Here is a 25,448-nt window from a genome sequence, read left to right on the forward strand (position 1 = left end):
GGTGGAAGAGATGGGGCGCCTGCCGTCGGTGGGGGGGGGGGGTCAAGGGCCGCCTCCCTTTTCCTGGAGGGCCCAAGGAGGGGCCGCGGGAGGCAGACGTCCCGCAGGAGTCCAGGAGTTAATCCTGCGCTGTCATAGTTCAGAGGTTAAAACACCACGTATACATGGCTGGGGGGTTCGAGAGGCGCTGAGTGGTTTTAGGGGGATGCCGCGGACCAATCCCCTTCCCTGGGTTGCTGGTAGGCTCTCGTGTGGCAAAAACAAGCAAACACGTGTGTATTTTTGTTTAATTCACCGGATCGCAGTTGTGCATCGCTAATTACTTTCTTGAGGGAGTTCCTGTCTGGCAACTTCGGGGCCTGGGGCCTGCTGTTGGCCACTGTGCTGGCTGGGTGGGTGGTTGGGGGGGGGGGGGGGGGGGCATGCATGGGCTTGCTCCATGCATGCTGTCCTGATTGCTTTCTGTAGTCCAGATTCGCTTTGTCCGAGTTCATTCTCCGTATTCTCTACTGCGGCCTGGGATCAGGATTCCGGGGCTGAGGCTGATTTGGCAGAGGTATATCTGTCCTGCCCCAGAGGCACTACCTGTCTGCTAGGGTTTGAAAAGAGCAGAGGGAGAGCTTAGTTACGAGTCTTGGAATGGTAAGAGCCTCCGGCCAAGACTCTGCTACTTTACAACAGTCTGCCTGCCTGTCTGTCTGTCTGCCTGCCTGTCTGTCTGCCTGTGAGATGTTTAAAATACGGGAGGTGAAGGGGGAGAAGGGCGGAGGGGGGGGGAGACAGAGTGTGAGTGAGACTGAAAGGAAGGAACAGGGAGCTCCTTGATAGAGGTAAGGGGGGAGGGTGGGGGGAGGGCTACACCAGCGCTGGAACGCCACTTTCAAAGCCCAAAGCCCTGACGGCTCCTCCGCAGCTTCCTCGGCGCTGCGTGGCGGCGGGGGTGGCAGCGGTAGGCGAGATGGATCGGTTGTGACAGCCTGCAGCTTAGCGCGGCCCGTAATGATGTGGGTGAGAAGAACTCGGCAAGAATGTAGAACGTCGCCCCCCCTCCCGCCCCAACCCCGGCCCATACATATAAAGTACTCCAGGCAGGCGTGCCCCCACCTTGGATTCTCACTCACTTTCCCCTGTTTTTCCTCCCCCTTCTTCTGGTCACTCGTCCCTCCCTTCTCTCTCTCCCTCCCCTGTAATTTTCTCTCCTTCCGTCTCTCACCCTTTCTTCCCTCTGTCTCTTTCTCTCTCTTGTCACACTGCAGGTCCCATCCCTCCTTCCAGTTCTGTTGTTTAAGCTGGGGAAGGAGTGTGACCCGGGCCTGTCCCATGCCGTGCTTTACTCGTTGCCAAGCTTCGGGACCCACAAGGTACTGCACTGCACATGGCTGTTGTGAAAGGCTGAGTCATATCCCCAAACGCTTGGGCAGATCCTGCCGTGGAAAAACGCCATTCTCTGAGAACGTCGAAAGACAGGGCTCAGACCTCCAACAAAATAAATGACTGGTTGTTGACTGTTCCACAGGAAAGGACTGTGTTTAATTGACGTGTCTTAAATTTGTCTCAATTGTCTGCTTCGCACGAATCATGAAGCGTGAAAATATCCGAGGTAAAACTAATTTTGTTTGTGAGAAAATGTGAGTGAACAAACTGGGGGAATAAACAAACTCTGGTTTGAATCGCATTGCATCTCTTTGAAAATGATCAAGATCGACTTCATGCTATGTCTGCCAAGCGATCCGGCTTTCATGTGTAACAATTTATTCACAAATATCTTTGAAAGCTCAACATCAACATTATAGTTCATATTTGTGTGTGTGTGTGTGTCTGCCAGCAGATGCGCTAGTGGCCAGAGCTTTGTGCAAATAACCGAAATGTTGCCGGTTCAAATCCCAGAGCTGACAATTTGAAAAATCGGATGACGTGCCCTTGGGCAAGGCATAACACTAATTGCCTCTATAGGTCACTCTGGATAAGATTGTCAACTAATTGACAGCCCTGTATGGGTGTGTGTGTGTGTTGTGTGTTTGTCAGTTGTGTGTTCCCCAGGTGCTCCACACTTTGCAGATGCTCGGCAGCGCCCCCAGGCTGAGGGCTGTGTCACTGCGCCTCATGACTGCTTTGTGGGAGAAACAGGTCAGTGTCAAATGCATCTCTGAATGGCCCCCAAACTACTCAACGATCAGCATGTTACTATACACTGGAAATCTGAATATTTTTATGCTGTGAATCCTGCGGTTTGAGATTTAAGGGCCCTTTTTATATTATCTCTGAATTGTATGGAATTATACAAAATGGCCACGGGCAAGGTTGTTTAAGCTGTGGGAAGCCCATAGCACATCACACATCACACTAAATCATGCTTTCAGTATGAGCGTTGTTTTATTTTTTAAAGGCTACATTTCCCCCCAATGAATTGAACAAAACCAAAATGTAGAGCTGCTACTGAAACCCTTAATGTAACCACATACTAGATCGCAAAGCAGCATTCAGAGTTACCTACGGAGGTAAACAGGAAATAAGCTCTCACGCCCGGACTAATAAAGCATCTCCAGTGTTCTACCCAGGTCAGCAGGTTGGGGTTCTCAGCCCGTCTCGGCGCGCGGATTGCCGGATAGTTGTTATGATAAAAACATCCTCAATTGGCTTTTGGGAGGACCTGTCTAGTTATCACTGTCGAGTTTAACCGGCCACTTGTCAGGACGTGAGGTATTACATCCCCACCAACCCCCCCCCCCCCCCTCAGAACGAAATCTCCTGCAGTCGTCCATCATAACGGTCAGTTTTTGAGGGGAGGAAAAAAGAACAACTGGGGTTAGTTTGGGGGGGGGGGGGGGGGGGGGGGGTTTGAAAAAAGCTCTAATGGTCAACCATTATGTCAGTTAGTCTAATGCGTATTTCAGTAGGCTACATTTAACCCTAATTATCCAGGGTGATACACGACGAAGAAAATGTAACCTGCTGGCATTGTTCTGTGTTGGGAAGCTAAATTCGTTTTATTTCATAAAGGCCATTTAATGCATTCTATAGGAGAAACGCCTGGACAGGGGACCTCCCTCCACAAAGTGTTTGGACAGTCAAGCATTCTTTTCCCCTTTTGGCTCAGTGCTCCAAGAAAATTGGGATTTAAGGTGTGCATCGCAGCTTTTATTCAAAGGTATTTGTGTACATTATGGTTTCCCCGTTCAGAAATGACAACCTATAAATGGCTGTCCTGTTTCTAGGCGCCAGAGGCTTTGGGACAATTAAGTTGACAGGGCTTTGTGGTTAGTCAGGTGTGTTCTGTCAAATGATTGGTCCAGGCACAAGAGAGCTGTCAGTGTCTGGTCTTGAGTGTATGCTTTGCGTTCGTGTTTGGAGCCTGCTGTCGGCGTCTGTCAACATGAGGATCAAAGAGGTGTCAATGACAAACAAGGAAGGCATCAAAACCTTACAGAAAACAACCATTTGGAACGTCATTAAAAGGAAGGAAGGCACCGGTGAGCTCAGCAAATTGAGGAAAATGCCCCCAAACCCCTCGTTTTGGGTGGCGTTCATCCGCTTCATCCTACAGCAACACAAACCCCCCCCCAAACATACTAGTACCTGGGGGTGGGGAATCACGGCCAGACAGCGTGAAGATGTTGACTGGCCACCTGTCAGTCAGGATTCCTCAGTGAAAAGACACTGCATGTGGTGGTTTAATGGCTTGCAGACCTCAGGTAGTTGTCAAGCAATATGATATAAAACAAGATACATAATAGAAGAGCTTTATTTGCATGTTATATTATTCAGTCCCAGCATATTTGGTGACCGGTCTCTTTGTCTTTGCTGCAGGACCGTGTGTACCCAGACCTCCAGAAGCTCATGTCCCAGCTGGAGAAGTCGTCCGTGGTCCTGGGCAAGGAGGCCCAGTGGGAACAGATCCTGGCCAGGGCAGCCTGTGTCAGGGACATCTGCAGAGAGAGGTGGCCTTCAGCTCCACTTGAGCTTATTTCACTCCACGCTGTCAGTTAGTTTCACGCGTTTACACAGTAAACACAGTAGGGATGGTGTTCTGTGGGCAATGTGCTGGGTTTGTGCCAAACATAACAGTTTGCATTTAGGCCAAAAGGTGCCGTTTCGCTGTCAGCTCCCAGAACATTTCACCGCCACACAGCAGAGGATCCTTGTGTTGAATTCCTCCTGGACTCATGTGAATCCCCACACTGACACTCCGTTATTCCCAGGCCCTATCAGCATGGAGCAGACATGCTCGCCGCCATCATCCTCATTCTGGACCAGTGTTCCCGACCGGACCAGGCCAGCCCCGCTGCTTTGGCCCTGCAAGGTCTTTACCAGCTGGTCCGGGCCGAGGTGAGACACCCGCGGTCCCTTTTCTAAGATACCACGTCGTCAGTATTATATTGACGACGGGATGTCACGTAGACAGACCGGGGCGGTCTACGTGGAACGATGAAGCCTTCAGGCGGATAAACGTTTGTCTTTTTTAGGTGGTGGACATCGGCTCCACGTGGAAGGCCCTGGGCCCTAAGCTGAGCGTCGACTCCAGACCGTTGGTGGCCAAGGCCACAGCGGAGCTTCTGGCACTACTGCCGCAGCTCGCCGTCAAAACGGAGGAGTATGAGGTGCTTTACCTTCCTGTCTCCTGCCACAACCGTGCCTCCGCTTAAACGGTTCTGTTGGGTTCAAATGTAACCTTTGTAGTAGTACCCAGTGTCACCATGGCTTGTCTTCCCAACAGAAACTCAAAGAGCAGGTGGTCAGCTTGCTCTGGGGCTACGCTCTCGACAAGGTGAGTGTTGGCGCCAGACTGGCGGGTTGTTGTACTGAAACGCCCCCACCTCAGGATACTGAAACTGCTGCTGTTATGACGGTCGGAGCAATCGGGATGTTTCTGTTTGTCAGGATCCTGAAGTGGGCCGCAGTGGCTACGTCGCTCTGTCCGAGTTCCCCGAGACGGCGCACACTCTCCTGCACCTCCCCGAGGAGGTAGGACCACGTCCCCTCCACATTCCCACACACAGCCAGCAACACACTGTAGCCGTGCTCCTGACCGGTAGGATCGGTATCCACTACTGACGTTCACACCAGTGACGGTCTCCCTCATAGGCCAGGCCCGTCGCCAAGCTTCCTGAAGAGGAGGAGCAGGGACCGGAGGAGGAGACGGAGGAGAAAGATCTGTCCGTTCCAGGCCCATCCTATGTGAAGCTCCTTGGCCTGACGCAGCACTCAGTCCTGTCAGGTAGCAGAAATAACACTACTGTGATCAGCTAAAGGCTAAATTACTGAATACTACAACAATTCAGACCGATTACTTTGTGTCCTGAGAAATACACACACACACACACGCGTGCGCACACACACACACACATACACACATCCAAGGTTTGCACACTTCATCTCATCAAAATTGTGATTGCACCGAGTACCATGCCAACTTTCAGGATCTCAATTTAAATGCGGCATTTCGAGTGTTTTGTGTGAAACCATTCATCTGTACCCCCTGATGGCTCTGTGCTGAGAGGCAACACCACACAGCAGTTAACTGGAATAAATCAGAAACTGCCCCGGTTCCCCCGACAGCCACTCTCAATAAACCCTACCGCCCTCCAGTCGCTCTGCTCCCGTGTACTTTAATGAAGCGTGTCATTTTGATATTAAACGATGAGGAATTCTGAAAGGTAAAGCGACGCTCAATGTCCTTTTGTCGATGCGCTTTGTTCAGGGACGCCCCCGTGCCCCTCTCTCCCTCCTCAGCCTCGTAGGAATATTCCGGGTGTGTTGACACCCCCATTGTGGCTGAAAGTGTGGAGAGACTCTTCCCTGGGCATACGGCGCCTGGAGACGTCCACCATAACATCCATTAGACATGTCCGCCTGACTTCAAATAGCATTAGTTTTTAGTTTTCTTTATACGCTGAGCATGGATTGTGATGGGTGCGCGACAGGGGCAGTCTTGAACTTCTGGCACTATGAAGTTGGTTCCATTTCGGACATAAAAAGTCGAAAACTGACACTGTTGACTCTTCTTAATTCACCGTGCCTTCACTAACCTACCTTCGGCCATCCACCTGTCCCCCTGCCTTCCGTCTCTCCAGCTCTGGAGCTCTTCCTGATGTCCCTGGTCAGGCAAGAGATGAGCCAGATGCCTCGTGGGGTGTACCACTCGGCCCTCAAGGTGGGGAGCCTCCGGTCAGACCAGGGCAAAACGGTGGCAGGGATCCCGGGGTTCATGTTGAAGACCTATGAGAAGAACAAACAGCCTGGGCTCAAACCCGGCCTGGCAGGTAGGAAGGACCACACTGATGCACTCATCGAAAGGCATTCTGGGACATCTCTCTTGATTGTCTTTTACCGGGTTATTTAGTGAAAATTGGTGTTTGTCTGTCCCAGCTGGCCTCCTCCTCTCCTATGACCTGCCTGTCCAGACAGACCGCGACGGACGACCAATCAGCCGCTTCCTTCTGAGCAGGGGACGGAGCTACCAGCAGATTTTAGCAACTCTCATTCACGAGGTGACTTCTCCTTTCATGTCTGGTTTTTTTCTATTTGCGGATGTCTTTCCTTAAATCATATCGCCGCTTTCCTGTCTCCCTTCACATTCTGTTGTCCTCACCTTATCTGTTTCTCTTGGGTCTTTTCATACCACTGGCTATCATGTCCATGCCTGAGGCGCTTAGCTCTGAGGAAAGTGACCTGACCTTTTCTCCTGAGTCATAGTATGTCGGCCACACTGCCATGTTTCAAACTGATGGCCTCGCCGTATGTTACAGGAACTGTTTAATCCATCCTCAACCTGCTCCACAAACTGTTTATTTCAGTAGCCGTATCATCGACCTCTCCTCTCATGTGTTTCATTCATGTAAATGAAGTTGTCTGAAGAGTTTGAGTGCACGCGGGCCGGTAGTCCCACTAGCCAGGCAACTGCTGTTCATAACGGCTACACCAAGTGTTGGGTTGTGGGATAACTTTTGTACGAGCTGTGTTGTTCTCATACAAACCATTTTAACATATGGGCGAGCTGTAGGGGCAGTGCCGTAATCTACAGTGGATATAAAAAGTCTACACACCTCTGTTAAAATGCCAGGTTCTTGTGATGTAAAAGAATGAGACAAAGATAAATCATGTCAGAACCTTTTCCACCTTTAATGCGACCTATAATGTGAACAATTCAATTGAAAAACTAACTGAAATCTTCGAGGGGGAAAAAGGAAAAATGAAAACCTTACAATAACCTGGTTGCATAAGTGTGCACACCCTCTTATAACTGGGGATGTGGCTGTGTTCAGAATTAACCTATCACATTCAAACTCATGTTAAACAGAAGTCTTACACACATGCCATCATTTAAAGTTACTCTGAGTAATCACAAATAAAGTTCAGCTGTTCTAGTAGGATTTTCCTGACATTTTCTTCGTTGCATCGCAGAGCAAAAGCCATGGTCCGCAGAGAGCTTCCAAAGCATCAGAGGGATCTCATTGTTGAAAGATATCAGTCAGGAGAAGGGTACAAAATAATGTCCAAAGCATTAGATATACCATGGAACACAGTGAAGACAGTCGTCATCAAGTGGAGAAAATATGGCACAACAGGGACATTACCAAGAACTGGACGTCCCTCCAAAATGTATGAAAAGACGAGAAAAGAACTGGTCAGGGAGGCTTCCACGAGGCCTACAGCAACATTAAAGGAACTCCAGAGATTTCTGGCAAGTACTGGCTGTGTGCTACATTTGCCAACAATCTCCCATATTCTTCATATGAATGGGGTATGGTGGCAAGACGGACTCCTTTTCTTACAAGAAAAACATCCAAGCCCGGCTGAAGTTTGCAAAAACAAACATCAAGTCTCCCAAAAGCATGTGGGAAAATGTGTTATGGTCTGATGAAACCAAGGTTGAACTGTTTGGCCATAATTCCAAAAGGTAATGTTTGGCAAAAAAACAACACTGCACATCCCCCAAAGAACACCATACCCATAATAAAGCATGGTGGTGGCAGCTTCATGCTTTGGGGTTGTTTTTCTTCAGCTGGAACCGGGGCCTTAGTCAGGGTGGAGGAAATTATAAACAGTTCCAAATACCAGGCAATTTTGGCACAAAACCTTCAAGTGTCTGTTAGAAAGCTGAAGATTAAGAGGATGTTTACCTTTTAGCACGACAACGACCCAAAGCACACATCCAAATCCACAAAAGCATGGCTTCACCAGAAGAAGATTAACATTTTGGAATGGCCCAGCTAGAGCCCAGACCTGAATCCAATTGAACATCTGTGGGTTGATCTGAAGAGGGCTGTGCACAGGGATGTCCTCACAATCTGACAGATTTGGGTACAGATTTTGAGTGCTGTAATAAAATCAAAAGGTGCTTATACAAAGTATTAGTTTAAGGGTGTGCACACTTACTCAACCAGGTTATTTTTTTTTTCCCCCTCAAAGATTTCAGTTTGTTTTTCAATTGAATTGTTCAAGTTATAGGTCACATTAAAGGTGGAGTAAGTTCTGACATGATGTATCTTTGTCTCATTCTTTTACATCACAAGAACCTGGCATTTTCACAGGGGTGTGTAGACTTTTTACATCCACTGTAGTGGGCAGACACAGTGTGTACATGGCTTTCTCCTCTTCCGTCTGTGCTCAGGTGAACATCCAGCCGTCAGAGTGGCATCGGGCCCTCATACTACCCCAAGCCTGGCGAGGCTTCATGAGCCGGGCTTACCATGCTGTCCTGCAGGTGTGTGTGTGTCTATATAATCCTGGTCTTTGTGTAGATGTGGGCATCGGAAGCCCCAGAAAGATTTGAAAACATGAAAAATGTAAGAATTGGTGGCGGGGGGGTTGGGCGGTACACACTAGGGGGAAAAACGTAACCTAACCCCTAAAACCGCCTAGTGTTGGAAATCAGGTTACTTTCAGGTTTAGTTGTTAAAGACAAAATAGACGATTGGTCAGTGTTGTCTAGATGGGGAGTCCTTTCAACCCAATTGGTCAGCAAAAACAGGTGTTTGAGAGATGGGTCTCTGTACTGCCATGCAGCGGAATGCACGCGGCTTCCTGGTCACTGTGGTGTGACCGTGCTCCTCAGGGTCGTCGGGCGGAGCTGGAGATGTTGCAGAAGCAGGGCAAGGGGAGTCCGGAGGAGCTTCAGTACCAGCAGCACTGTGCCTGGCTCTGGTGAGAACACACAACCCCTCCCTGGCCTCACAAATACCAACACCCTTATAATCCAGGCCGTCCTCCAGCAGAGCAGCTCCTTGTAGAAGGCCACATGGCATTATTTTTGGCCGTGGAACAACAGGAGCAGAGCTGACCTTTTGGAAATGGTAATTTTCAGAATCACTTCCTCTGTCGCCGCCACCTGGTAGCCCTGTCATTTTAGTCCTCCTCCCTGTAATCAAAAACATCTTGGCTCTCAACATTGAATACTTTGCCCTTTTACTGTTGGGGACAGTACACATGACTTGGAAATGTTCTTGAAGAGACACTGAACTACACTGGAATTATAATATTAATGTGTTCGCTTTTCTTAGTTCCAATGATATTGATGGACAGATTTTTCTTGCTGTCTCTCTAGACATACCATACAACTTACATTCAAGTCCACCTTCCGTCCGGAAATAGCTCTACGCTTAAACAGCAGATATCGTTGTGTAACAAACCCAACAGCCAGATGGTCATGGGACTAACAACTCTTATCAGACTACACATCAATAGAATATCTTCCTGTCTTCATCTCACAATATGCTGTTATCGAATTACTCGTTTAATAAATGATTAAGGCTTAATATATGCCATTTGGCTGTTTTCTTTTAATGCGTAACATTGTTGTTTTGCGTGGGTGACACCAGCTTGAATCGAAACCAAGGTCCTGATGTTGCAAATGCCGCGCTTCAGTAACTGACCCATGTAGTACCATAGCTCTTCTATTCCTGAATGGCACGGCCATCATGCATATTGCAGTTTGTTTAAGGAAGATAAGTGAGGCCCAGCTCCCAGACATACAAGGGCGGGGGGAAAAAGAGCCTCCACCTTAGAACTCCCCACACAGACAGCCTCCACCTTAGAACTCCCCTCCCCACATAGACAGCCTCCACCTTAGAACTCCCCTCCCCACACAGACAGCCTCCACCTTAGAACTCCCCTCCCCACACAGACAGCCTCCACCTTAGAACACCACACCTCACAAAGACAGCCTCCAGCCCAGATAGCCCGGTGTCTAAGGTCTCTTGGCCTGCTGGCCAGGACTGTGCACTGGGTGGAGACTGGCAGGCTTGGCAGGTTCTGCACCAGGCACCACATCCATCTACTGTGTGCAGGCCATTGCACCCACTCAGTCACTCTCCAGGGTAGCCCGGGGGTCAGTAGATGCTCTCACTGAGGCAGACATCCGTCATGTCACCCAGCTGTGTGTGTGATGTGCTTTGGTTAGATGAAAAGAGACTGTGTGTGTGTGTGTGTGTGTCTATTGGGTTAATGCATCTTAGGTTGATGGTAAATCAAGTACGGGACAGATGAAAGGTCCCCCACCAGTCCAGCCATCCTCCTCAATCAACCTTGTCTTTCTCCCCCCCTGTCCCCCACCCCCCACCACAGGGTCAGAGACCAGCTGACTGATGTTGTCAAATCTGCCGCAAAGTGAGTTTGTCCTCGTCTGCATTCATGTTATTATTGACATCCAGTTTCTCAGCTGTGTTTTAGGTATGTTAGGTGAATTTGACAGTCGTTTGCTGTGTGCTTTGAGCAGGCCTTTGTCCAATCCCAACAGTGGGTCTATCTAAGCCAGGGGGTCCTTTGGCTCCTCGATTAGCTGAACCAGATGGTTCTGGGCCGGGACCCAACCCTACGCCCTTTAGGTCCCCGTCACTGCGCCGGAACAGCTCTGGCTAACAGCCACGCTGTCTGACAGTGGCAATTAATAAGGGCTGCCGCTGTTGTCATGGTAACCCAGTGGTACACCTTGTGTCTCCTTGGCGACAGGGACAGTCCGGTGGTGCAGGGGAACTCCATCTTGGCTCTGAGCGGTCTGGCGGCGGTGCTGGCCAAGTACGAGAGCAACCTGCCAGCGAGCGCAGAGGGAGGCCTGGGGGTGAGAGCAGCAGACCGTCTTTAGGAAGGCATTGTGTTTACCTGGTATTTAATGGGCCAGGGTGTCTTTGAATGATATATAAACGTCTCATCCCTCAGGAAGGATACTTTGAAATTGTGTACCAAGTGCAGTTAGAACACCCCTGACTGATTTATTTGCCAGATCACACTCACGTCTGGTTCCAGAGCAGCATTTTTGACAGGATGCAAAACAGCAAAAAAATGATGGCTCTGCATGTGGGTTCTTGAGACGTATTGGTTCGTTTTAAGAGAGGGGGGCACTGAACTTCATGACACGAGGTCAAACGAGGTTATATCAGCTTGTTGTGATCGCTTGTTATAGTGACCCCATCTGGCCAAACAGTGTAATTTCATTTCATTTCTTATTTTTTTTACATTCACCAACAATTAATTAAAATTGGTCTAGTGGTGTCTGATAAATCATCTGTAAGACACAAGAGAAGGGACAGACCGAGACCCTTCTCTATTTTGGGGGGGGGGGGGGGGGGGGGGGCGCTATGAACGATTTCACCAGTAGGGAGCGCTGTTTCACCCACTCCTGCCCTGTGTTGTTCTGTAGGTGGGACCTGAGATCCTCCCCTCTTCCACCTGGTTGGCCATGGTCCTGGACACACTCCTCAGTGTCGTCAGTAGCACCTACAAGCCCAAAGGACAAGTCTTCCCTTGGTTCCTACATGTCAGCACAACAACTCGAATTATCCCATAATGACCGTTCTGCACTATTGAATCTCATGAACAAAACACGTATCGTTTAATCAATGTCGCACTAAAGCAGCGTTCTTCAAAATAAGAGCCTTTTTCCCTTTTGGTCATTTTCTTTTCACAATACTTTTCCGTTCCCCTCTCAGCGCTCCTACTCGGGTGAGAACACAGCCAGTGCCATCGCCCGCTCCTGTGCCGCCCTGGCTCTGTCTCTGGTGGTGCCGGTGCTGGTGGCTTGGCACAAAGACAGTGTGCCTCAGGTGCTGGCCACCCTGAGGGCAGGGCTGCCCGGTTCGCCCACGGCAGACGACTCCCAGGCTGTCCAGTTCCACTCTGGCCTCGCCCTGGGCCTGCTGTTGTCCTGCCTTCACCAGGAGAGACTCAGGTAGAGGGTTCTGCCAGGGGCTTTAGTCTTGATATGTGATGTCTGGCAGGCTGTAGTCTTGATATGTGATGTCTGGCAGGCTGTAGTCTTGATATGTGATGTCTGGCAGGCTGTAGTCTTGATATGTGATGTCTGGCAGGCTGTAGTCTTGATATGTGATGTCTGGCAGGCTGTAGTCTTGATATGTGATGTCTGGCAGGCTGTAGTCTTGATATGTGATGTCTGGCAGGCTGTAGTCTTGATATGTGATGTCTGGCAGGCTGTAGTCTTGATATGTGATGTCTGGCAGGCTGTAGTCTTGATATGTGATGTCTAGCAGGCTGTAGTCTTGATATGTGATGTCTGGCAGGCTGTAGTCTTGATATGTGATGTCTGGCAGGCTGTAGTCTTGATATGTGATGTCTAGCAGGCTGTAGTCTTGATATGTGATGTCTAGCAGGCTGTAGTCTTGATATGTGATGTCTAGCAGGCTGTAGTCTTGATATGTGATGTCTGGCAGGCTGTAGTCTTGATATGTGATGTCTAGCAGGCTGTAGTCTTGGTATGTGATGTCTAGCAGGCTGTAGTCTTGATATGTGATGTCTGGCAGGCTGTAGTCTTGATATGTGATGTCTGGCAGGCTGTAGTCTTGATATGTGATGTCTGGCAGGCTGTAGTCTTGATATGTGATGTCTGGCAGGCTGTAGTATTTAGGGGCTGGTACTGGGACACTGGGGTTACTGTATTTCTCTGTTTCTTTTAAGCATTCTCTGTCTTTGCTCTCTCTACCTCTCCCTCTGTTTCCCTGGTGCTGTCTTTCCTGTCTGTCTCCTGTCTTCCGGTCCAGTGACGTGTCGGGTCAGAAGATGACAGATCTGTTGATGAGTTCTCTGGACACTCTGGAGGCCTGCTGCTTCGACAGCAACCTGGAGTACAAGTAAGTCCGCGCGCAGCTCCCAATCGAGTGTAAAAGCACGACATGAAGGCGTCCTGATCACCACAATGCACTGCTTTCTCCTCGCACAGTGCGGGCTGCGTGCTGGGTCTGGGCCTGGCGCTGGGGGCCCTGAGTGGCGGCGGCCCGACAGAGCACGGGGCCCGCGTGGCCCTCACCCTGGACCGGCTACTGGAGGTCCTGCAGGGAGACGGCAACAGCCAGGGACGCATGTTCCAGGAGGTAGCGACCACGTCTTCCCGTTTTCACCACAGTACCATTATAGCCTAGACCTTCCTCAGTCACGGACGCCGTGACTCCCCCTTTGACCCTTCCCTCCGGCCCCAGGTGTTGGCCTACTCCGTGGCCGGCGTCGGGGTGGCGGCCTTCAGCGGGGGGGTGATCGACGCCGCCAAAGCGGAGGAGGTCATGACGTCGCTACGCAGGATGACCGAGGAGAGTCAGCAGGTCAGGCGACGCCCCTACGGGCGCTAGTGTGTCCCCTGGTGGGGGGGGGGGGGGGGTTGTTTTAAATGTTGCCAACAGTTGACGTCCTTCCCCCTTGCGGTCCAGACTCCAGGTTTGTCCTTGGCTCTGGGTGTGGTCGTTCATGGCCTGTCGACCTGTGGCCACGGAAAGGCAGAAGACCTCCAGCCCCGCCTCCTGGCTGCCTGGACCAAGATCCTACTGGCCGAGGTAGCGACCCTGTGAACGGGGGGCGGAGAATCCGTTCGTCTGTGTTTCAAATGATCTAAAAAAATAATAATATTACAAAAATAAACCTTGGGACTGGAACTGTAGAGGTTCAGAGAGGCCGTGCCCCACATGGACCTGGTCAGATGATTGCACTGTGTCTAATGAACGGGGGGGGTGTCCTGGTCAGATGATTGCACTGTATCTAATGAACGGGGGGGTGTCCTGGTCAGATGATTGCACTGTGTCTAATGAACGGGGGGGGGGGTGTCCTGGTCAGATGATTGCACTGTATCTAATGAACGGGGGGGTGACCTGGTCAGATGATTGCACTGTGTCTAATGAACGGGGGGGGGGGTGTCCTGGTCAGATGATTGCACTGTGTCTAATGAACGGGGGGGGTGACCTGGTCAGATGATTGCACTGTGTCTAATGAACGGGGGGGGGGTGTCCTGGTCAGATGATTGCACTGTGTCTAATGAACGGGGGGGGGGTGTCCTGGTCAGATGATTGCACTGTATCTAATGAACGGGGGGGGTGACCTGGTCAGATGATTGCACTGTGTCTAATGAACGGGGGGGGTGACCTGGTCAGATGATTGCACTGTGTCTAATGAACGGGGGGGGGGTGACCTGGTCAGATGATTGCACTGTGTCTAATGAACGGGGGGGGGGTCCTGCCTGGTGTTGCAGGGATGTCCGACCATGCAGAGGCTGGCTGCTGCTAACGGCCTGGTGGCTCTGGTGGGATCCGAGACTGGCCTTCTCCAGGTGGGTCTTCTGGGAGGTAATACGTGGAAGTGCTGTGGTCGGGGGTATCGTCATGAATATGGTCCAGCAGCATTTAGTCCAATGGAATAGGTTGCGTGTACTGTCACAGAGCAAAGATATAGGCCACCTCCTCCACGTTTATAATGTACAGACCTGAGGACTCCCATCACATCAGACACACGTTGGAGCAGGGCTACTGAATGAACGCCCTTCAAGCCAAGCAACTGTTCTGTCACAGTAAATATTACAACAACAAGCTGGTCAATTCGTTCCTCCACCAGCCAAAGCAGACCCACTGATGAGTGTGGATGCTTGGCTGGAGGATGTTGGTTCATTCATTCAGTAGTCCTGCTCTTTGTGCTCTGTCTGGTGTGATGGCGGTCAGCCATAGTCGACACTGCCAACCTATATTATCACAGCTCCAAATACCAACCACAGTCTGTCATCTCCTGGCAAATAATTCCATTTTCAATACCAAAAGTCCAGGAAGCTTCCTTTTAAAGAAATACAATTTATTTTATTTATTGACTTGGCACCAAATAAATATGTGTATTGTACCAATCCAAAGTGTTTAATGGGCCAAATGAACAGTTTTAAAACATCACCACAGATTAAGCTGAACACCTTCAGCTTGGCATGGGCACTGGTGGAATGTTTCACCTGGTTATCACAGGTCAAATACGGGTCCATGTTTGTCCACACGCGTTTACAACGATGTACTCCATTCCGAGGATACCTGGCCTTCTACTGAAAGTGACTGGGTGTGTCTGTTCTCTCCCTCCCAGCTGAAGAATGAATCTGAGCTGTCTTCCCAGCAGCAGGCCAGACTAAACGAGGTCATACGGGCCATCACACAGGTAAGCATGAAGACACTGATGGATAGGTTGGTTAAGGATGTTTATAGTTCTTCCAGATGATATTTCAGCTACTCAGAATTTTGGGCCAAATACAGCTTTATTTTTTTTTCTGTTTGTCTCTTCCATTTTTTCGGTGTCCAACGCATCATAATGACTGTGCCTTCCTAAGTAGATTCAGGAGAGTCCGAGATCGAGACGCATCCTCCAATGCACACGCCCAAACCGTTGTTGTCCTTAGCATTCGGCACAACTCTGCCCCATTGTCTGAGCTTTTACATCTAACGCCTCGTTAGCCATCTGTTCTAACAAAAATGTAATAGATCTGTTCTCTGTTAAAGAGGGCAAGGAGGGAAGTCATAAACGCCAGTGACGTGACTACTGCAAAGATGCAGGAAAACACTGTCCCCGTATTTCTCTTGTAGATCATCACATTCTCTGGAGCCATTGGGCTGCAGTGTAACAGTGCCTGTCTGGTGGGCCACCTTCACTTGGCCCACATGTCTACCAGCCACAGCCGTACAGCAGGTGAGGACCGCCTGACCGCCGTGCATCAGTTTCTGTATCTATCTACTCTATATCTGTCTATGATTCTATATCTACAGTCACCTCTAAAATGACTGGCGCCCTTGAGCAAAAAGAACACAGGCTAATGAGCTGTTTATTTTCTGCCTCAATATATGTTTTAGTCATTTAGCCGACACTTATCCAGAGCGACATCTAGTCCGTGTGTATGTTTTCTGACAGTTTGGGTGTTGCCTGAAGGTAGGGAGGCTCTGCTGCTCTGCCTCAAGGGCGCTGATCGTTTTGGAGGGGACTGCTGTCATGTGTGCATCCCTATTCTCTTTCAAACTCTTTAGTTGGGCTTGATTTAGCCTGCCCTATCAGCTGAATAAACCAAACCCAACCTCCAGTTCCCCAGGACTTCAGTTACCTGCCAGAGAGGAGTGTGATCAGGTCTGTTGTGGACTTCCTGACTGAAGCAGGGAGGAAAGGTCCGGAGTTCGCCCCCCCTGGCCTGGTGAAGACAGCCCTGGGTCCCCTGGCCACAGTGGGGGGCAGGTACCAGTACCCCCCCGTCAACTGGAGCGCCATCCTGTCCCCTCTTATGAGGCTCAACTTTGGTATGGATAAGTGCGTGCGCCCACACACATGCACAAAACATGCACACTCGTCACACCGGCGTGACATGTTATCTGGCCCTCCTGTAGGTGAGGAGGTCCAACACCACTGCATAGAGCTGGCGGCCAAACAGGCCCAGTCTTCCCAGAGTGCATCGCTCTTCTTGGGGGTGTGGCTCAGCCCTCCCTTAGTCCACAGCCTCAGCGTAAGTCCTCCATAACCTAGTGACCAACAACCCACATTAGAAAGGCCTTTAAAGGGCAATTCCCTTGGCCTCGTTACAGTGTTATCTAGTGTGTAACGCTGTACTGTAAACGGAGCCTGTGGAATGGGACGTGTGGATGTCAGGCTTCCACCGCCAACAAAGTCCTTCCTCTCTCTCCTCCCCCCCCCCCCCCCCCCCCGCTCCCAGGTGCGCACCCGAGCCCACCTGTACGCCACTCTGTCCGCGTGGATGAAGCACGTGTCTGAGGACAAGCTACAGGTCTTCCTGGAGACCCTGGGTCTGCAGCAGTTCCAACAGGACGTCCAGGCCCAGCGCCAGGCCCTCCGCCTGGCCCTCCTCCAGGGCCTCTCCCAGGCCATGGCCCTGCCCAACCCCCCAAACGCCATCTGGTCCGTCCTGTGTTCCACAACGGAGAGGGCTTTCCACCTCCTCTCCAACCACATACGGGCAAGAACGACAGGATTTTTTTTTAAGAGTTACTCCCTTACAGGGTGATTTTCTTGGCGAGTCCCTTGACAAGCGCGCCTGGAGGGTTGAACCAGTTATCGGTCATGTCACTGTGACGTCGTTTCGTGTTCCACTGTAGGACCATGAGGCGGAGCTGTACGTGGAAGTCTCCAAATGTCTGTCTGAGTTGGCCGACGCTGAGATCGACCGCATCGCCCAGGTCACCGAGGTACCCCATGTCACGCTCCCAACCCACCCCCCCCACCCCCCACCCCCCGAACGAATGTGCCCCAATCCCTCCCGTCCTTCTGTGAGTGATGAGCGTCTCGTTTGGCGCCCCCTGTAGGACCAGCTGGAGAAGACGGCCTTCGTCCTGGCCCGTCTCACCTCCCTGGGACGAGTGCCACTTCTGGGCCTCAACGATGTCATCGCCGGCGTGCTCCGGGGTTGGTCCAGCCACAGGGTGGGCTGGGTCCTCCTGCAGACATTCTACCAGTGCCGCCTGGCCGCCAGTCCCAACACAGGTCAGCGCGTCAACCAATCAGCTTCCTGGGCTGGTGGATTTCCGCTTCATGTTGAACCCATCTGACTGATCTTTGCATCTGTCGGAGGTGTAGGCTTTTCATTTGGAGCAGAAATTGTCATTTATTGGTCATTCAAGTACCCTGAACGCCTCAACAACCCGTTAAAGCGTCAGTGATTGAACTGCTCAGCTGATCATCACTCGCCTTTATGAATCTGGTCTATAATACAAATGTGTACCGAGCTGAGGACCTGGTTTATGAAAGTCCACTTTCCAGGTGTGTCCAAACGAATGGAGTGGCTTTTGGAGTTGATGGGACTCATCAGAAACGTCGCCTACGGAGCCACCCCTGTCAAATGTGGAGACGCCAGACAGGTGGGTAACAGAAGCCGGTTACAGAAAACACGTGCAGAGTATGTGTGTTGATGCCGGGTCCCATGGGCAGGCGGGTGTGTCAGAGTCAACATGTGGGTGGGATCAGTGCGTGCTGCAGGTCTGTAGTTGCGGGGCTTCTGGTGAATTCCTTTGGAATGTTGCACCTTGGGAAGGTACATTATGGAGTTGTAGCTATGGGACTTCCAGGAATATGGTTTCTGTTTGTTAGTATTTGTATGTGGTTTTAGTATTTTTAATTGCCAAGTGCACTGTGGGTAGTCACATTTTTGTGGGGTTTTATATAATTGGCCTAAATAGCTTTGACTGAATCTCAAATCACATACTACGTACTACAAGTATGTACTTCACAGATGATGGTGAAGTACGTACTATTTAGTATATAGTAAGCTAGTATGCCAGTATTGGGACATACTACCTCGTCATAAAATTGCATCTCGACATTAGATAATATGACCTGTATGGGTTTTGCCACTGGCTGTTTTAGCAGCTTATTAGCCAGTAATAGGCTTAATAATATGTACTTACTACTTGGAATAGTCATAAGAATTGAGCAGTTGGTAGCGAAACAGAAGATGAACTTTATACTGTCAAAGCTATTTCATTTCATGGCACAACAACATTTTTTTTTCTTTCATTCGTGAACGACATTGATATTCATGAACTATCAATATAGGTGACGATAACTGACTTTTTCATCAACTGAAAAGACGAGAGAATTGTGGAAACCCTTCCTCTTTTACTGTGCAAGGGGTTGTGGTCTATATTACCCCCAAAAACCAAACACGGATGTACACTTCACAAATCCACCAGAAATAGTAGACCATCTGGGAGCTTTTGGCTGTCTATTTTTTGGCGTACTATGGTATGAGACACACTAATCTGGCATACTATATAGTACGCAAGTATGCGATTTGAGATTCAGCCTTTGACTCCGTTTCCCATGCTCCTGTACAGGCCACAGACTTCCTGCTCCAGGTATTTGCTGCGGCGGTCGTCTCCTGGGCCGACCACACCATGCCCCTCCTACTGGGCCTCAGGACCCAGTGGTTTCCATGGCAACAGGGGGCAAAGCCGCCCGGTCTACCACACGCCCTGTATGGTGACGCCGCACTGGCCGAGCAGTCGGTCTCGCTATGCCTGCTGGGATTGCCCTACAGTCTGAGGCAGCTGTTGGCAAAAGAGCCCTGGAGGGAGCAGTCCCTTAAGGTGGATTCCCAGTCCCGTCCCGTCCCCCCATCACCCCCACCCCAGCGCTAACTACACACCCCTTTCACACTGCTTTTGTGAAACATTAATGTGTATTGTTGGCTTTTGTTCGTGGGGTGGCATTTTGTTTGTTCCGTCGCGGGAAATTGGAAACGTTAGTCCTACACGTTCTTGTGTGTGAGGCGCTTTGTGTGTTGTTGAAAATGTTTTTGAAAGAAGTCCTGGCAAGAGGATTATTACGTTCTCTGTATTTATTCGACAGTAACATTTTGCTTTTCTGTTATAGTTTATTGAGTGGCTCTTCAGCATTGCAGAGGGTCCTGAAACAGGTCTGTCAGGGACATCCATCAACACTGCTTATGGTGAGACAGCACCACACAAAATAAAAATACAATATTGAGGTGAATAGGACTCCTGCATTATTGAGATGAATAGGACCCCCCCCCCCCCCCCCCCCAAACAAATATCCAGGCTTTACATTGACAGCACAGAAGCACATATTTTGCACATGACTCATTCTTCCGCTAGCTAAGTAACTCCTACTCCCATCTCTACAGCTGCCTTGCTGGCTCTGAAGTCCTCCGCAGAGTTCAAGAAGAAAGCGGTCTGGACGAGAGCATACGCCTGGTAACCTTCCGCTCTCCTCTGAGCTAACAGGAAGTCGTGTGACTGTTATTCAGCCCGGCCGGGCCCTTCTCCAGCTGCCGTGCCTCAAAACCTTCCACGTTGGGTCTGCCTGTTGCAGTGCGTGTGTGGGTCGTACCACAGAGGGAGCAGATAGGCCTGGGCGTATCCACTTTCTCCCACGATAGACGATACTGAGGAACCTGCCTTAACATTCCTGCTTGGTTTACAATAGTCTCCTTGAGTGAGGTTACTCAGAAAAATATGCCTTCGTTGTGCAACCACAAGATCCCCATTGAAATGACAGTGCAAGATGTAAACACTATTCTGTTTCCTGTTTTCATTTGCTTAGATTTCCAGTCCAGTCTGGGAAAGGGGGGGGGGGGGTATATCTATTTACTGAACACATTTTTATGTACATTTTGATTATGTTTGAAAGAATCCTTCTCGGGAGGATACTGTTGTCATTTTGAAGGAGGGGTCATATGCAAGTTCAAAAAGATACATGTCTGACAAGACGAATCAGTCCACATCATTTTCTTTTAATCTTCTTGTTCCAGTTCTCAAGTTGCAGTTTTCTCTCCTTCACTGAATGCGACACTATAACACAAGCCCCTAGAAAGACAGAAGGTTGTTTTGAGGGTTTTCTTACGGGCAGGGAATGTAGTTCAATACAACCGAGTCAGCACCCAAGCTATATAGTTTATGACCACATTGCAGCACAGTAACCATCAATACTGTTAATGACGCCACGTTGCTCGGTTTTACCCGCTGGGAGAAAAGCTCCTGGCCCTGAGAGTGTTAGTTTGTTTTAATTAAGAAATTTGACTCACCAACAGCCAGTAAAGGTAAATACGCCTTGAGCAGAATGGAGAAGTGGACGTATACAGGCGAAGGCAAACTGAGCTCAAATGAGTATGTTCCCATTGACTCAAAGTGAGGTAGTGCTTGGTAAATTGTCATGCCTGAAAAAAGACAAACGATTATTAAGACCCTTTTTGATTAAACAAAGTGGAAAGCAAGTCGTGTTGCCTCACACACACGTGCCTGACTCATTTCCTAATATCGTGGCCACCAATATTAGAGCCAACTCATTTCCTGTCTGCTCTTGCCCGTTTTCTCAGTAACAAAGCTTGACACCAACTGTAAGATGCAGCCTGTGACTGGAGATAAGGACAATACCCAGATGATATTAAATGACTCCATTTACACTTCCCATCTTTTTATACTACTTCATGTCACTTTAAAAAGCCATTCTGCAAGTTGTAATTTACAGAGCTCCCCAACCTGAACAGCCATGAACTAAATGCGAGTAAAATAACATTCCAAAAAACATTTTAAAGGTTTATTTTCAAAGCATCGGTCTAGCACTAACAGTGCATTTTGCATATAAAACAACCATTTTAGTGCATTCCCAGCTAACCGACTGGTGTGTTGTGAACTGATGGCACCTGGTTTAAACCCACAAGAAAGAGTTGTGTATGTGTGGATATACCTTGGGTGATGACTGAGAATATGTAGACGGGGATGGACAGAGTGTACCGAGCCCACAGCATGGGAAAGGAACGCAAAGCCACCAAACTCAGGAGTACGTGGGTATACCTGTCAAACGGCATACAACCTATGGGTGAGTCAGTTGACAGGGTTGGGCTGGGACAGCAAACAAACCCAGGTGTTGAGATTCAATACAAACACCCAGAAAGCTCTTGAATGTTCCCGAAACACAAAATTCCTCAGCACAGATTATTTGAAATCACTGTGATGAAATGTACATACCTTAAAAGATCTAGAGTATTCCACAGGTAAAACAGGGAACACACAACTGGTTCTCTCTGGACCTCCTCTTGACCAATGATCACCACGAACAGTAGAAAGTTCCGTGAGACTACCTGGGCAAGGAAATGTCGACAGACTACTTTTAACATAATGATTGTAGTGTGTACTACTCAGATCAGCGTCAGCGGACACACCCTCTCAGCCATATTATTTGGTACACTCGTTTCAGTATAGTTTTCAAATCCCTTTGCCTGCAGAACCGCCTGAATACTTCGCTAAAAGGCGTGGATGGGGTTCCGCGCGGACCTTGTTCAACGCTGACGTAATGATCTGTGAACAGGGCCGGCCAGCTGTTGGTTCCTAGGTGCTCTTCCGCACGCCGCCGTAGCAGTGTGGCATTGGTTACCTGGTTATTCAACCACTCAAATTTAACACGCTTTTGCCTGTAGGACTGACTCTGACCGGGTGTTTTTCCATGTCGTTCTCTGCAAACCCTAGATGGTGACGTGCATAGAAAGCACAGGTTGGTGGTTGTTTTGGTGATAGTGGAACCCACTGGTCTGTCTGTTTTATAAAGCAAGCTGAAGCCACATGAGTTACTGCCGGCATTAGGGTTTCATTTTTGCCATTGGGTTGACATACTTAATAAATTGTAAAGAATCAGTTATTTGTATTCCGTGTCAGACACGGTCACATAAAAACCAATGGAGACATTTGCTCCAACTGGTCAAAATGTTGTCAGTGGTGAACTGAATATACTTAATAATAAACGTATGAAGGCTATGAAGCAAGTGAGAATTGCTAAAAGGCTATAGAGACAGCAGAAAAAGTTAGGGTTGGCAGCAGGACACACTTGGAAGAAACGCAGCAGAAGGTGTCCCTTAACGATCTCATCGGCGATGTGGAAGAGCTCCAGAACGGACAACAGCTGGCACACACTCATCACGACCCCCACCGTGTAAAAAGTGTCGACAAGGGCATCTGAAAATTAAGCACACGATTTAATGCATCGTCAAAATCATCTGGAAAAGCTTTTAGAAATAACCAGGCTCTTGAGTTTAGGTTATCCAGGTGTGCTGTTTGGATCTTTGCAACTTACCTTTCCCAAATGTGAGAAACCTGGCCGTCATGTTTGCAAATATCCATGTGTGTCCACAGAACTGAAGCAGGTTATACATGAAAAGGTAAGCAAGTCGGATGCTGAGTCTGAAAAATTAAAAATAATAGACAATAATAGCAGACTTTGGATTGTAATTGGACGAATTAGAAAAGTCCAAACGGTTTTGGGCAAAATAGAAAGTGCAATTGTTACGATTGCATGGTGCATGTTTGCATGTTTTGTTCGCTAAAATGTTTGACGTTAGCCTGTTGTGACTGCAGGATGATCACAGACTTGTTTCCTTTTTTCAAAGTAAGTTTTGAAAATATCGGTGAATAAAGTGTTTGTGTAGCATGACAAGGTGAAAACACGAAATGTGTTGTGTTAATCGTGCATTTAATTATGAAACGAAAGTGTTTGCGTAAAATGATTAAATGATGCACGTCCACAAAGTACGAAATAAAAACTGACCAACCAACCTACCACAATAATACATCGTCAAACCTATTTGCATAATACAGTAAAGTAATACATTAATTTAATATTATTTTTTTGTTCAACAAAACACCACATTACACACAGTTTACTACCTCAGGACGCAATCTTTAAACATTTTCTCGAAATTTCTGACGAAATATATGGTTTAATAATTGATTTGCAAGATTTGCATATAGGCCAACACATGACTATTCATCAACAATCTGTGCAGTTCTGTTATAGCCGGTCCTCTACATCAACCTATCGTTTCTCCAAATAGTGCGGCATATGTATAAATTAAACTAACTTTTCTATCTGAAGTTGGAGAAGACAATGCGTGGTGCCCTTACCTCATTTTATCAGAAAGCCCCGAAAATTGCTGTCGCTTAACTTGTTTCCTGATACCTCTGGAAATACTTGTCGAGGAAGTTGACATCTGTCTTGCAAGTTAAAAACAGCGTTTTTAGAACCAGAGACGCAACATCGCGAGACTTATGGGAACCCTCCCGATGCGTCCTCGATAGACCTGACCGACCGGGTTCCGCTTCCACAAGTCTATGGGAGTAATTAAAAAAAGTCGTAATTTTTTCTAGAATTCTAAATGCAAAACCTAGGTTCGAGCTAATGTCACAGGCAGCGGAACCAATCGTTGCTACAAACAGGTGAAAGTGACGAATTGCCCCGTTGGCATTTTTGTTACGAAATCTTTGATATCGCTTTCAATTAGATTTTGTGCGACACAATTGTTTGACTCTCGTCTCCATACTAAATTACAGTTTGCATAATTAGGCAAACATGTTATGATTGAGCACGAAGCCATGCGAGGGCGTGTGATATATGACCTTTTTTGTTGCACGGCTAAGAGGTGTTCTTAGGTTCTTGATAGTAGTATCACTGTCATATGCAAGGTCACTTTTTCATTTTGAGTTTTTAACGTAATACATTGTATAGAATAATTTGGAGCGTATTGGAGCAAATTATGTGGTACAATGTACGTACTTCAACGTTTCCCGGTCGTGTAATTATTTGGCCAATTAGCGACAATCGCACCTCGGGCAAATCAGGAGTGTTCTTTGGTTAGCCTACTTTTATGGTTATGATCTGTGGCCCATTCATGTATATCTGCTACTGACATTAAGTTACTTTAATACTGTGGAGTTTAATACTTTGCACAATTGAGCCACACCAGAGCATGCTAAACGTGACTGACTTCGTCATGGATTGTAGGGCAACTGTTTGGTGGGGTATTTTCACATTATTGGGTTATGTTTAATTAACTATGAATTTGAGCCAATACAGAAGTGGGTTTGGGACTGGGAGTACCTTTACTGGGTTTGTCGAATATACAAAGTTATTTCATAAGGGACTGAAGAAAACAGAGTGTTGCTATAATTTTGTGTTGACGTGAAAGTGGGGTTGAGTTGAGTCTGTAGAACTGTGGTCTAAATTCCCTTGTCTAATCTGGCCATGCAATGCACTGATGACACTATATTTAAAATAGCACATACTTTTTCAGTTTCAAACACTGTATGATGATTTCACATTAATTGATACTGACCCTATCAAGCATCCATATTAACCAGCTGTATTCATTAACGATAACCCCATGAAAAAACCCTCAATATTAATATTGAATTTAAGCTGTCAGTCGGCACTAGCTCCATAAATATTGTATCATCTCAAATCCAAAGTGCAGGACTACATATCTAAAAATAAATCAGTGTCCCTGTTCATTTTAAATTTGCTTAAAATATCTAAGACAATGTCTGACTATTGCTATTCTTCAATCAGGAGTTTGATTCCTCAGCACATCTACAGACTGAGCGATTTTGTCAAAAACTAATTATTTTGAATGTTGTCCAAAAGTTGGTAGAATCTTATTTGACAACTGTAATGGTTGTCAAACCGTCTTTCAGTAATAACTCTGGGGAGTTAAGAAATACACAGTCAATACATCTTCATTTCATATTTCGTAATAATTTATTTTACACTGAACATGTGGAGTAAGTTATCAAGATTGGTGGGGGAAGATAATTTAATTCCTAAATGGATATCATTTCTAGAAGGAAAAATTTGAAGTCTATGGAATGGCTGAGTAGGCTTTCAACAGCATTTGCCACGTCTAAAGTACTGTACATATACAACATGGGTCCAGTAAT

The 25,448-nt window shown here is 48.1% G+C and overlaps 2 protein-coding genes across 6 annotated transcripts in view; one reads left to right on the plus strand and one right to left on the minus strand.

Annotated features, from left to right (window-relative positions):
* Positions 1-20,262, plus strand: part of focad (focadhesin) — a 35,427-nt gene extending 15,165 nt beyond the window's left edge. For all 5 annotated transcript variants that reach the window (XM_029118020.2, XM_029118022.2, XM_029118021.2 and 2 more), the window contains exons 12-43: positions 1,257-1,361; positions 2,026-2,127; positions 3,808-3,938; positions 4,200-4,326; positions 4,464-4,598; positions 4,715-4,765; positions 4,879-4,962; positions 5,083-5,215; positions 6,072-6,260; positions 6,367-6,488; positions 8,612-8,704; positions 9,056-9,144; positions 10,564-10,605; positions 10,948-11,056; positions 11,636-11,752; positions 11,925-12,163; positions 12,990-13,079; positions 13,169-13,319; positions 13,425-13,544; positions 13,650-13,772; positions 14,462-14,539; positions 15,325-15,396; positions 15,819-15,921; positions 16,308-16,517; positions 16,605-16,720; positions 16,928-17,188; positions 17,328-17,417; positions 17,535-17,712; positions 17,989-18,086; positions 19,062-19,313; positions 19,600-19,675; positions 19,871-20,262. In XM_029118020.2, coding sequence (XP_028973853.2) covers positions 1,257-1,361; positions 2,026-2,127; positions 3,808-3,938; positions 4,200-4,326; positions 4,464-4,598; positions 4,715-4,765; positions 4,879-4,962; positions 5,083-5,215; positions 6,072-6,260; positions 6,367-6,488; positions 8,612-8,704; positions 9,056-9,144; positions 10,564-10,605; positions 10,948-11,056; positions 11,636-11,752; positions 11,925-12,163; positions 12,990-13,079; positions 13,169-13,319; positions 13,425-13,544; positions 13,650-13,772; positions 14,462-14,539; positions 15,325-15,396; positions 15,819-15,921; positions 16,308-16,517; positions 16,605-16,720; positions 16,928-17,188; positions 17,328-17,417; positions 17,535-17,712; positions 17,989-18,086; positions 19,062-19,313; positions 19,600-19,675; positions 19,871-19,944 — 3,960 coding nt within the window. In that variant the 3' untranslated portion in view covers positions 19,945-20,262. The remainder of the gene's footprint in view (positions 1-1,256; positions 1,362-2,025; positions 2,128-3,807; positions 3,939-4,199; positions 4,327-4,463; positions 4,599-4,714; positions 4,766-4,878; positions 4,963-5,082; positions 5,216-6,071; positions 6,261-6,366; positions 6,489-8,611; positions 8,705-9,055; positions 9,145-10,563; positions 10,606-10,947; positions 11,057-11,635; positions 11,753-11,924; positions 12,164-12,989; positions 13,080-13,168; positions 13,320-13,424; positions 13,545-13,649; positions 13,773-14,461; positions 14,540-15,324; positions 15,397-15,818; positions 15,922-16,307; positions 16,518-16,604; positions 16,721-16,927; positions 17,189-17,327; positions 17,418-17,534; positions 17,713-17,988; positions 18,087-19,061; positions 19,314-19,599; positions 19,676-19,870) is intronic.
* Positions 20,263-20,356: 94 nt separating this feature from the next.
* On the minus strand, positions 20,357-23,784 carry hacd4 (3-hydroxyacyl-CoA dehydratase 4). Its single transcript, XM_010902885.5, has 7 exons — positions 23,640-23,784; positions 22,813-22,919; positions 22,567-22,694; positions 21,714-21,826; positions 21,433-21,539; positions 20,771-20,902; positions 20,357-20,552 (listed from the first exon to the last, which is right to left on the minus strand). Exons 1-7 carry the CDS (start codon positions 23,723-23,725, stop codon positions 20,470-20,472), a joined length of 756 nt encoding a protein of 251 aa, XP_010901187.1. The 5' UTR covers positions 23,726-23,784; the 3' UTR covers positions 20,357-20,469.
* Positions 23,785-25,448: the final 1,664 nt, after the last annotated feature.

This window comes from Esox lucius, chromosome 24 (genome assembly GCF_011004845.1).
Source record: "Esox lucius isolate fEsoLuc1 chromosome 24, fEsoLuc1.pri, whole genome shotgun sequence".
Taxonomy (NCBI): domain Eukaryota; kingdom Metazoa; phylum Chordata; class Actinopteri; order Esociformes; family Esocidae; genus Esox; species Esox lucius.

Bases quoted from the DNA above. Each gene is read 5' to 3' on its own strand.
- hacd4 (XM_010902885.5), bottom strand. From the start codon at position 23,725: ATGTCAACTTCCTCGACAAGTATTTCCAGAGGTATCAGGAAACAAGTT. The intron at 22,920-23,639 runs GTAAGGGCACCA...TTAATTTTTCAG, and splicing joins GGGCTTTCTGATAAAATGAG to ACTCAGCATCCGACTTGCTT. The intron at 21,827-22,566 runs GTGTGTCCTGCT...TTCCTTGCCCAG, and splicing joins TTCTGCTGCGTTTCTTCCAA to GTAGTCTCACGGAACTTTCT.